General features: G+C 34.9%; 1 protein-coding gene across 1 annotated transcript in view; it reads left to right on the top strand.

Annotated features, from left to right (window-relative positions):
• The window catches only part of NCAM2 (neural cell adhesion molecule 2), a 302,573-nt gene that overhangs the window by 199,044 nt on the left and 90,099 nt on the right, over positions 1–13,430 (top strand). Inside the window, exon 9 of the mRNA XM_054211746.1 lies at positions 13,013–13,163. Within this exon, the coding sequence (XP_054067721.1) occupies positions 13,013–13,163 (151 nt within the window). The remainder of the gene's footprint in view (positions 1–13,012; positions 13,164–13,430) is intronic.

Raw genomic sequence — 13,430 nt, 5'->3', positions numbered from 1 at the left:
GCATTTTCTACCATACCAGTGCAGCTTGGACTTGAATATTCATTCATTCATTCCTTCCACTACGCAAAAGATTGTTTCATGAGCTTCTGTCTAAGTATCAGTTGTATTATCTGCTAACGGTTTAATAACTTTGAAATAGCTGTTACTTCTCTGATGAAATAGAGATCCTGCATTTGATGATACATTAAGCAATACAGCCACACTTTATAGACTGGAGTCATTTGATAGTTTTCACCAACGTACTATAGGACATTCTCCAGAGACTTCGGAAATGTTACATTTTCTAGATACCGTGGAAACTCATAGGAAGTGAGTACAATCAACAGCACAATCAGCAGTGGAATGCTGGCAAAATGTAATTTATGCTATTAAAACCTGTCAGTAGTTTTCCTTACCTGAAAGGCAGTTTTAATTCCCTTGTATATTAGGAGAAAATGAGTGTCTAGACTTTCGGGAAAATCAGGATGAAAGCAAGTGGCCTGGAAAGTCTTTTTCAATTTTTTTTATTTTTTTTCTAACAAATTATCTAAAATCTGTCTAGTAATTTGTTCTTAGTAATTCGTTAATGTCCTTAATATGCTGTTAAAAAAACCACATTTTCCTATCATGTTTTCACTGTACCATCTCCCTGTGTGCATCTACTCATACACTATATTCCTATTAGTAACAGTTTCCAGATTTCAAACACAGTCAAGTTATGCAGTTTAACATGACAGTGATGATGTACTAGTGTATGTCTGTCATTTGTGTGACAGTTAGGAGGCTGTGCAACTTAACTGAAAGCATAATGCAAGAATCTTATTCCTTTGCATTAGGAAAAGTGAAGACTCTCTACGCCTTCCTTACTGACAGCTTCTGAAATTCAGCAAACGATATTTCTTAGGTTTGCTTAACTGAACCATAGGTCTGAGCTCTGATTCATAGTCAAAAGAACTTCCATCCATGCATGAACTCAACCTGTGTTACTAAAATTTCTAAATGTTGCAATAGCATAAATAATGGTATCAACAATAAGATGTGTTTTGTCTTTCTAGAAATTTCTGCTTGTAGAAATCAAGTGGTAATCTTTACCTTACTGCAAGCTGATCATCTAACATGCTTTAATGTATCTTATAGGTAGCTGATATGTAATGTTACAGCCCTCAGGGCTATATTACTTGGTAAAAATTCATTAAATTAAGATAGCACTCTATAAATGTTCCTCTACGTAAAAAGGTATACAAAAGTGGATATTTTATTTAGCAATTTCCATTAAGAATACAGTTTTGTGACTATTTAGAATTCCAAACTGAATAAATACCATTCTACCAGCACATTTCAGAAGCCCCTTTCGAGTTATGGTCTGTTGATCAATACATATTTTCTGGTTTAATTTAGAAAACATGAAAATAAGTACAGAATCTTATCAGAAACTACAGTGGCTTCCTTTGGAGCTTTTAAATGTGTGTGTGTTGGGGGGAAATAAACATGTCTACTGATTGGAAAAACATAGTATTTACAGTATGAAACATGCAAAGTTATTTAGACTGCAGTTATCAGTGCTTCCTTATCACAGATTCAAAGTGATAAAGTGATTTCATTAATACCAAATCCCTACTGAGATAAAATATCACTATCTCACCCAAAAGCAATATCATAGGCCTGTCAAATTAAGACCTCTAAGAACTTTAGGATTCACGTATGTTCTTTAAGGATTCCTGAATTCACAGGTCATTGTATTTAGCAAATATGCCCTAATTATGTTAAAAAATCTTTACAAATTCTGTATGAAAATGTTTGGATTTATATAAACAGATTAGTCCTTTTGTCTTTTTACCTTTATAATCATACTTGTTAAAATTAAATTTTGCAGTCATAAAAAATTGCACATGCATCATTCACCTTGTAGCAAATGCCAAAAATATTAAATAATGTTTGGGTATTTTTCCTCATGAGATATCCTCAGCAAAATGTATTTTTTTTGGCAATTTTATTGGTAACTTACTTTGTTGGATAAGAGGTAGCTGTTGGGAGGTAGTAGCTGCACAAAAGAGGAAGAAAACTCTTACCCCTACCAGCAGCCGACCAAGAGGCCATTTGCTGCCCACAGGCTCCTCTGCTCCAGTGTGGGTCCTTCCCACAGGCTGCAGTTCTTCCAGAACTGCTCCAGCCTGCATCTTTTCTACAATGAAAAGACTGCTCCAGCGTGGGTCCCTCATGGGCCACAGGTCCTGACAGGAGACTGCTTCATACTGGGCTCTCCACAGGCTGCACTTTTCTTCAGGGCATGTCCACCTGCTGCGGTGTGAGGTCTTCCTGGGCTACAGTGTGGATATCCACTCCGCCATGGACCTCCATGGGCTGCAGTGGGGACAACCTGCTTCACCATGGTCTTCTCCACCACCTGCAGGGGAATCTCTGGTGCCTGGAGCACCTCCTCCCCCTCCTCCTTCTCCTACCTTGCTGTCTGCAAGGCTGTTTCCCACACTTTTTTCATCACTCCTCTTTTTCTCTCCTTCCTCACCTAGCAACTGATTACCTTCCTCCAGGCTTCACTCTCCTCCGCCCCAATTTTCCTACATACCTGAGATTCCTAGAGCTGGGACAAATTTTGTAGCTGTGATTAATTTATCCACATGGTCTTTTCAGTTTACGTATTGTTACAGATCTCTTTCTTCAGCAATGTGCTAATTCTGATAATTTAATTTAATAATATATACACTCCTTGAGTTTCCTAACTTGTGCAGTTGAGTAGGAAATGCTGTAACCTGACTGAAAATAAGCTATAGATTGGTTCTAGGGTTTTGTTTCTCAGTGATACTTTCCCTAGCAGAGTGACGTATGGCTTTTTTTCCTGTGCCTGCCATGTTGCATTGTCTGCTTTCCAACTTGTTTCAAACTTTTGTAGTAGCGCATTTTTCCGTAGTAGTTTCCATCCAATTTGACTGATATGTCCACCATAATCTTTTATTTATATCCGTACATGTAAATAAATTCAGAAATACAAATAGAGAAACTCTATTGGATGATACTAATTAAATAACTTGAAAACACATCTTTCTATGCCCTTGCGGATATGTCCAGGTTAGCACATTTTCTCCATTTTGCTTGCTACTGCAATAATTTCTGGTTGTTTCTTCAGTGGCAAAAAGCTCTACAGAATTATCTGGGTTTGTGAGCAAAGACTTTTTGATCTGTGAGATCTGGATCGGTGTCCTCCTGCAGACAATTCCCCTGCTCCTCATGACTCAAGTTATGCATTTCAGGCTTTCTGTCCCTTTCCTGTTGCTTATATATCCCCCTGCAGGGCTCCACCTCATGCCAGTTTCCAGACAGAATTCCTATCTGCTGTCTAGCCGTTGTCATTTTAATAAAATATCCATCACCTTTACAGAAAACGGGAAAGGATCTCAAGCTGCATACAACTACTGAACGAACCAGTAAGAGAAACTTGCTGGTGAAACTTAGATGATCCTTGTTTCTTTTTTCCTTCCCCAAAGAAAGCACATGTTGTGCTGCTCTGTATGGGTTGTTCTGTGATGTATAACTGCATACCTTCACCACAGCAGTTCTTCCCACAACTAAAGCTAAACTGCGTCACGGTTTGAACTTGAATTCTATGAAAATGAAATTAACGTATATATTAAATGCATTAAGTTCAGTTTAAGATTCTTGGCATAGTTGACATTTTAAAGATTATTTTATATTCTAACAGAAGAGTTTTGTGAGCAAGAGAGGCATATAACCCGTATTTATCCAAAAATTTGTTATCGGTCTAAGTAGCGTTTTGTCAGTTTAAAAAAAATAAAACAATTATTCCTAGTCCAGTTACAATGATACAAACACTTTAATCGAAGTTACCTAAGTAATACAGGGGAAAAACCACCAAAACAACATTACAGTTAAAGTTGTTATAGAAAATCTACCTAGTTTTCTTTCTGTTGTTATAGCCGCCCTTCCAGTATTCCCCTGAGACCTGAGGATGACAATGCTTATTTTCCTTTAAAAAAAAAAAAATAAAAAAATTAAAGGGAGAGAATGTTGACAGTTTGTCAGCATCCTAAATTCTTCTCCAGGGAAAAATACAAATGACTTAACCTCCACCCAACCCCTTCAAAAGAAACCTAGCTGTTCCCTGCCTTGGGTCAACTTGAAGTTATTTTTGTCCATTTTGTACTGCAGTCAGCTTACGTGTTTTTGTTTGGGATTTTTTTACTGTTTTCACTTGTTAGTTATTAAAGTTACGGAACTGCCACCTCCAGTCCCAATTAAGATAAAGAGATAATGTTTGTTAGTTAGACCTTTGCCATACACAGTACTTAGCACCGAGCTAAGCAGAAACAAATTCTGGTAGTTACATGATGACGAGGGACTTGCAATCATAAAGCAAACTGAAATCGCCTCAGACCAAAGCAACCCCTTGCAAGTCCTAAGACCCTGCACTGCTGGAACAGTGCAGAGCCTTTACTAGGAATAGGAGAATCATACTTACTGGGCTACAATTCCTGCCTCAAGGAAAGCTGGGATCCTAGTGCCTGATGTTTCCTTGGTCATTCACAGCTTTGTAACTCATTCTGTATGGACAGTTTGGTGTAGTACAGTGGTAGAGTTTCACTGTACTAGTTATCTCAACAGCTGAAGTAATATTTACTTCAGATTTGAACTGAGCCGAACAGAAACAGGACCAAGTTGAGGTTCCTAGTCAGAGTAACCATACTTGTTGCTACTGGTGCTGTATATATTTAACAGTGATTATTCTTGTTCTTATGCTCAGAGATTGAGTAATCACTGAAGAATAAATTATGGCAAACCACAGTTAGTGTGAGCAGTCCTAGATCCTATATGATATGTGTTTGGAGCCCTATGCTTATGCTAGTCTTCCCTTACTCATCCTTTGCAGGGAGACCTTGTGAATCTAGTTTGAGCTGGTTACAAATGCTTTGCAACCATTTTAAAGATTTACAAAGCTGAGGTATAATCACTTGTATCCCATTCTCATTTATCCAAAGAATCAAGTTACAATAAGATTTGATTGTCTAAAGTAAGATGTAATTGTATAGCAAAATCATTATTTTTAGTGGCTGGTTTGCATGAGGTCTGTACTGAATAATAACGTTGTACTTAATGGTCTTATTCCTGAGAATTTTGCTGATCTGAATCCATCTGAGTCACCCGTGTTAATGACATCATAACAGTGTTGGAGTAGATTCAGATCAGCAAAATGCTTAGGAATAAAACCATTAAATACAGTGTTTATGAGTGAATCAGAATTTCTAATTGCAGAATACATATGTAATTATTACAGGTGTAGTTTTTATGTTATAAACACTCATTTGTGGTTATGAGTGTTATATATTGTTATGTTTTATGGCCAACACTAATGTTTCTTTTCCTTTACAGGCTTTTTCATACGATGATAATATTTTTGCCATTAATAACCATCAACCATTTCTTTCTTGTGATTTGCATCTTTAGAGGAAGTAATCTTGAGTGGATAATCATCATATTTTCTCTCTTTATTATTTTTCTTTCATTCTCTTTTGTGAGTAAAAACCAATCAAGGAAAGAAGTTCAGTTTTCTGTTTCATGTCTTAGTAAGTGGTTTTGGTGTATTGGATATCCCGTATCATCTTGTTATGTAACAACTTAAGTTTGAAAGAAATGCCAGCATGAATGAATCAAATATCAGTTCATAATTTCTAAAAGTTATACGAAGCTTTCAAGAATACATTTTTCCTGAGATTGTACATGCTGTTTACAACCTGCATAGAACCCACTACTATTTCCAATCTGAATTCTTTAAAAGTAACTGCCATGTCTGCAGATGAACAGAAAATCAAAACAGCGATATTTTTTCTTCAAGATTTAGTTTTTTTGTGACTTCCTTGGTGTTACATTATAGATCTACAAACAATAGGTTCTTCAATAATTTCTTCCCTGTGGAAAAAAAAAAATATCCTAACAAATTCAGGAATTTGCAGTGTGCTGACATATATATTTAATGAGCTGCAGTTCTAAAAGAATCGCAAAGTCTGCTATAAAAATCACTGAAGTCCAAGACACTGCTGTAGCATTATTCTGATTCACTGGACATTAAGGCATATGCACGTAGCAATACTCTGGAATTTTCTGCTGTCTCCAACAGGTGCATGGATAGAATACATTTACCTGAAGAGAATGGGAAATATTGTGAATATACCATCCATAATCCAGAAGGGAGCTTCCATCAGCTTCTACACGATGATGGCTGTTGTGACCAACAGCCCTTTCTCATCACCAAAGGTAGATTTTCAGACTAGGAATTGCTGGTCACTTACATTTAATAGACTTCTGGAATTTTGCCATCATTTAGTATCAGCATGTCAGGTTGCAGAAGTTCTTATCTTTCATGCTGCTTCAAGGAACAGTTTTATAAGCAATTATGATCTGCTGAAATCTCACATATAAGAAACTCCAGCCTGAAGTATGTGATCTGAAATTTTCCTCTCATGCGGGTATCGACACAACCCAAAATCAGAAAGCTTCCTAAAAATATTGTTATTCATGAAATTCCAAAGATGATTCTGTTAATCGGTATTTGTTTTCTCCTTGAAAATTCAGTGATGCGTGCTCACAACATGACCAAGACAACATAATGAGATGGCAATTTTTGACAATTTGATCTGAAGAAGGAAGAGCTAGGCATAAAATTTAAAGCAGGTTCTTTTTTCTTTTTTCTTTTCTTTTTTTTTTTCCTTCCTTCCTCCCTGCTTCCCCTGATGTGAGGATCTTCTACTATATCCATCTGCAGCAGCTCCTTTGGAGGAACTTTAAAACATCCTGCAGTTTTTACTCAAGTTATATGTTCTCACAATTGCTGTTCTTGAGTATGTTGCACCGTGTTTTACAAAAGAAACAACAGTCTCGATTCTAAGCCACTGTTTCTTCATCTTTTCTGTTAACACATGTAATGCACGTCCAAATTAGTACTAAAGTACAAAAGATGTCAGAAGATTTATTTGGTAAATACCTGACAGGCAAAACTGACCTGCAGTGGTGTAACCATAGACAGTAATGGCACTTTGATCACAGATAAGCTTTGAACATTAGAAGAAAAACAAATAGAGGTATTTCAACTTGTCTAGATTTTAAACGTAGGGATGTTTTGCTTGCAGTCTTGCACTTGGACTTGAAGGGATGAAGGAGTACTTTGTCAGCCAAATGGTAAACTCTGTAGGAGGGAAGATAATCAACACAAAGTCACAGCTGCTCTAACCATCCAAGAATTATCAAAATCCAGCTACAAACAAGTTACCAATTTCTGCATCTGTTCTCACCTTCCACTTTTGCTTTCAGCCAACTCAAAATGCACATTTTGGCAGCCATACAACTTCATCTCATTTGGTGCTACAGTTCCTCAATGGGAGTTGGATAAATGCTTGATAAATCAAACTCAACCACTAATCACACCATCCACCTCTCCTCAAGTACAGCTTTCTGCAATTGAAAAAGGATGACAATTTCTAAGCATCATAATCAGCTAATTCTCCCCTTCTGAGAAATTACACTTTTTGAAGTACAATGGCAATGGAATTGTGCAGATTGAATGCTCCATGGTACCTGAATAAGTTATTCTGTCCCAGAAGCTGTTCTTTCTCTTTGTGGATGTTGTACTCTCATCACATCCCTATTCTCCCTAGCAATCATATCCTGAAAACTGCATACCTCCTCTGCATGTGGAACCCTTGAAATACACTGTTATCATCGTTATGGTACTGCCTTGGGACCTCTGGAATATGGTTTTGGAGCTGTGCATTGATCATTCAGATCATCATCAGCCAGTCAGGACTTTGGGAATATTCACATGTGGAACTACAAATCATGTGAGAAGTTTGGGAAACAAAAGCATGAAAGAAAAAGTCAAGTAGTAGAATAGTATATATAGTACAATGAGAATTTTATCAAAATAAAAAAAATATACATTCATTTTTACAGAATCTGTAGAATTAATCTCAAGCAATGAGATTTTATGATTATTGTAGAATTCATTTGTGTTAAGCTACAGACCTGAATAAGAATATTGCAGTTGCAGAAAGTTCTCATCCTTTGGTGTTTTGTTTGGTTTTGGTTTTTTGGTTTTTTGTTGTTTTTTTTTTCAGAAGGCACTTTTTGATACTTCAGAGTTATTGTTATGGTTGATTTTAGTTGGAGACATATATAGAACAGTTGTGTTTTCTTTGACAATGACAGAGAACTCAACTGCTATCAGTATTCAAAATAAAAGGTGTTTTCCTGTGAAATGTTAAATTCTTAATTTAGGGAATGTGGTTTTTATGTAGATAAATTCACAAAGTCAGCTGTACCTATCAAAGTCTCTGCTGAAGATTTGTCACTTGTGTTTTAGCTTTATGCGGGTATTGAGGTTGGGGGGCCGGGAAGGGACCACCACCAAAACCGCCCAAACCCTGCTTTTATTTATGAATTCTATGAAATTCTCTGATTAATGATGAAAAATATTTTGATTTCTTAACATTTTATTATGATTACCAAAATGCTGTAAAAAGATAACTTCTAAAGACCTTTTCTGTCTTTATCATTTTCAGGACACACAATGGTTTGTTTGTTGAAATTATTCTTCCAATCTCTTAGAGTGTAAACACTTGTTAACATACTTGCTCACTGATCTTGATGAAGAAATATGTATATCTGTGTAGAACTGTGTTGACCACTTATGTTTTCAGACCTCACTGATTATTCATGCTCCACAGTGATATGGAGTAATTCAGTGAATGAACAGAAATCATAAACATTGAACCACAGAGACTCTTCTGGTTGTTGAGGTTTCTGTTTGTCTACTTTTTATACTCTTTATTAATACTAAGAAATAAAAGTGTGGGCACTTATTCAATCTAGCAAAAAACACCATTGTACGTATTTTACATCTCTCCCATTATATATTTGAAAGGAAAACAAAAGATAATTCCAATTTAGTAGGTTTCAGACAGACTTGAGAGTTACTGATATTATAAATTTATAGAGATTATATCTGTATTTTGATTTGTCACCAGCAGCAGCTCTAATGCTTTTTTCCCGGTGGGGATTTCTACTGAGGACTACTGGGCAGGTGCAGAGTACTTCATGTTCCCATGTGTGCTGCCTCTTCCTCTTCCTGTTTTGGTGTGTAACAGTGCCAGACATGGCACTAAGGTGTTCTCTCCATACTTAGCGCAGGAGGAAAATAAGCCTCAGAAAGATTTGACTAAGGATTATATAGTTCTGGTGGTTGCAGACTCCAAGGTTAGGGCTGCCCCTCTTTGACATTGTGTATTTGCTGTTCAAAGTTAAAGAAGATGACTGACCTTATGGATCAGCGTGAATGCAGACTTCTGCTTTGTTGGTAAATTCTGATTTTGATAAGATTTTAATTTACAAGAATGGGAAAATATAACTAGCATGGTTTCAATTTTTGCTTCAGGCTAACGCGGCATATTGGATTTTTGTGCCAGCTTCTTCATTGCTCTTTGCCATAGTCGACTTCTGTGTCTCTGCTGGGTTCCTAATGTTAGTGTGTAGCTGTGCTTCAGCATGACTGCACTGTTATTGTAATTTTTCTGCCATAATATGTTCTTGACTTACTTACACAGATCTCTATTAACTGGTTTATACCGTAGGACAATATAATACAGCCACACTAGTATTTTTGAAGTCCTTGTGAAAATTCATCATACTATCTAACATTTTTCATTTGCGTGTGTAATTCTCCAGCATATTCTGGGAATCCTCTCTAGACATAGGCAACTGCTTCAAAATATTTTTATTTATTTATTTATTGATTGATTGATGGACTTTTCTTGGTCTGTATTTGCAGTCTTGTATTCTTTCACATGTTTCTATGTTCAGAAATGTCAGCCAGAGAGGACATTTTTAATCAGCTATTGCACCATTTTTTGCAGAAAAAATAATGAAATTGTACACGAATCCAGCTGCAGAATAGGACCAGGGAACAGGACTTCTTAAACTGTTCATGAAGAAGCCACAGGACAAAAACCATTCTGAGCAACGCAGCATAAAAGACCTTATTATGTATTTTACATTACTTTATAAGCAATTTCAAAAAGACTATTGTAATAATTTTAAGAGAATTTTGAAAAAGTAGAAAGTAGCTTTAGTAAATACATATTTTTATGGTCATTTGGGACAAATTTTTTTGCTTACAATTGTTAGTGTTTTATTTGGTTTTATGGACTTTGCTTAACCTAGTAGATCCCTCTCTTTCTTACTAAATATTTGATTATGAGAATAGATGATGCAGTCATGCAAAAATCTCCTATCATTCAGAGGATTTATTAGGTTGTTTTTCACGTGAACTATAAACCTAAGATATATTACATCATACATATTTGATTAAAATATTTTTTTCTCGTATACGAGAACATTGGAAAGTTATTTTGAGTACAAACCAAATGTGTACATATCAAAGTAATTTTTCCCCAGCAGTATTAGAAAATCATTAGATAAACCAAAACCAAGATTGAGATGTTACTGCAAAAGCTATTTCATTTTACGGATCTTCATGCTTATTTTCATTACCTTTTTATTTTTTTTTAAACATCAGTTAGCACCATGCTCTGGAATGTATGGAATTAATTATAGTGAAATATATAGTGAGTTATATAGTGAATTATAATATTTGGGATGAGTATTGAACTGATAAAATTTTACTTTTTTATCAAATTCAAAATATCACTGCAAACTTTATACTTCTGTAAAAATAATGTTAGTGACTTTAGTGAGGATTATAAATAATTTAACTCTTTTTTACAGGAGTCCTGTTGCCCATACTGCACAGAAGATACAACTAGTACATGCTTGTTTTTCAGAGAGTGAAGAATTACCATTTGGAATATATATTTTTAATTCAATTTTTTTTTTCTCTTTTTCATATATGCTCCTAATAACCTATTTCTGGAAACAGAAAATTGAGCTAGCTGAATAATCTCTGATCTAATTCAGAAAATCATGGTGAAAGAACTTCAGTGAACATGTCATTACAGCTCTAGGTCAATATAATTTCACAGAAAGACACTCTCCATTGTGCATGGAGAAAGTACCGAGAAAAAATTTGTAGGTTTGTGATACACAATAGGAAGGACAAAGAAAATATTTTTCTCAAAATACCTGTTTTCTACTACTACTCTCTATTGTATAGAGGTACCTTAGTGCTTTAGGAGGGCAGCTGTTAATGAATCACTAATACAGTATTTACACTGTATCTGTGATTCGTAGTTACAGGTTTCAAATGTGACTTCTTATTTAAGTATTCATAATCAAGGTAAAATCAGAAATAAAATTGCTGCAGTGTATGTCCATTTTAGGTAGGAATAATGTAGATTTACCATTGTATTACATACTTGGCGTTTTAAAAAAGAAGCAAATAATCCATATGTAAATAATACTATTATTAACTATGCCATACAAAGTACTTGTAATATATATATACACATCATAAATTTAAAAACTATTTAATGTTTTGTTTTAAAGAAATTGCATTTTAATTATCCCAAGAAATTCCTCCAAAAAACATGACTTGAGTACTATAACATGTTTACTAGTAACTTCATAGTTTTTCTCTTTCCTTTTTTAAAGGTATAATGAAAATAGAATTTTCAGCACTAGAAATGACGTAAGAGGTAACTAAGTGGTCTTAGTTACTAGGTTTTACCATTGATCTTACATTAGAATTTCATAGCTTTAATTTATGTATCCATGCTGTGAGGTTTTCACAGGAAAAAATATTTAGTGTTCTTGGATTCTCATGTGGGATCAGAATACTTTTCTTTCCATAGAAATTATGATATACAGAATGCTTTACATGGCTCATTCTTGTCAAATGTCTCAAGATCTAAATTGTGTGTATTTTTCCTGTATTCAGTGAAGAAACAATTGTACAGAGTTAAAAGCTCAGTCACTTAAATATCAGCTACCATGTGGTGAGTATTTATAGTAAAAAGCACATTAAAGTATGTATCAAGTTTAAATGTGATAAGTGAAATAGTTACTGGGTTTCCCTCCCTTTTCTGCCTTCCTCGATAATGAAAGTAGGTAAATATCAGTATTTTTTATCGGCTTTTTGTTGTCCTCAAATGAAAAAAAGTGAAACAATGAAAAAAGCAAGTTTCACAAAGCTACAATACAAGAGCAGAACCAGATTAAAAAGAACTTCTTTTTCCTCAGGTATACTACTCCAAGAAGGCTGAAGTGTCAAGCAGTGGATTTTTTTTATTTTTTTATTTAGTTTTCCCTAATAGTATATACTCTTGAAATTCAAATAGGTTTTGGGGAGTGGGTGGGGAGGTGTTATGGATAAAGATTTTTATGAAGTTGCTAAATATAAAATCTATGTTCTAGAAAATCAGAAGCCAGCATTCATTTTTTCCCTTGCCTTTTTCCATGCAATGATACGGAAATGAAATCCCGAAATTCCAGTTGTATTTATAGATCATGTTTTTTAACAATTATGAGCTTCTGACAAGAAAATGTGAATAATGAAAATAAATCTATGACTGGATTTGTGTTTTGGTTTTTTTTGGGGGGTATTTCGCTTCAGTTTCACAGTTACATTTTTAAGGACAAGAGAGATAATGCTAACGATAATCTAAGATACTATGATTTAATATGTATATGTTTTGATTAACTGCAGCATCATAACAAAAGGAGTGAGATCATAAACAGGTTTTGAATATGCAGTTCACTATTCCAGTCATAAGTGCATACATTTTGTGTTTTTCCTTGACAATGTTCCTTTAAGCATGTACTTATTCCCTTGATTGTAGTGCCTAGAAAGAGACCATCTTTTTCTATATTATTTTTAATTTATTTGACAAATTTAGAAGTTGCTTAGCTGTCAGTAATTACTTCACCGTAGGTGAAGAGATGCTTTCAGTCATACTTATCAATGGTGTTTAATATATAAAACATAGATAAATATACATATATACATATATACATATATATATATAAAAAACCTTTCTTTTTCCTGAATCAATGTAAACAGAGCCCAGATGGCCGTATAGAAGTCAAAGGGCAGCATGGAAAATCGTCACTGCATATTAAAGATGTGAAGTTGTCAGATTCAGGGAGATATGACTGTGAAGCTGCAAGTAGAATTGGTGGGCACCAAAAGAGCATGTACCTTGATATTGAATGTAAGTTCTAATATTTTGTTTTCTCTTTTAAATTTGTTTTAAAAGAAAAAAAAAAAAGTACATTCTTAATGGAAGGTCAGTTTTTCCTGGTAATTCATGTTTAAACTTGTTTATGAAAGCATGTCCTTCTGTAGTTAGTGATACTGAATTCTGTGGAGGAATCCTGTCTTTTCTAAAGTTGACAAGACCCATGTCGGTGATTTAAGCAGGACAGGGTTTCATCTGAGATAATATTCCAGTGGTATTACCCACTTACTTAAGGCTAAG

Source organism: Rissa tridactyla, chromosome 1 (genome assembly GCF_028500815.1).
Source record: "Rissa tridactyla isolate bRisTri1 chromosome 1, bRisTri1.patW.cur.20221130, whole genome shotgun sequence".
In the NCBI taxonomy this organism is placed as follows: Eukaryota; Metazoa; Chordata; class Aves; order Charadriiformes; family Laridae; genus Rissa; species Rissa tridactyla.
The sequence above is the reverse complement of the archived record's forward strand: the minus strand, read 5'-3'. Positions and strand labels throughout refer to the sequence as shown.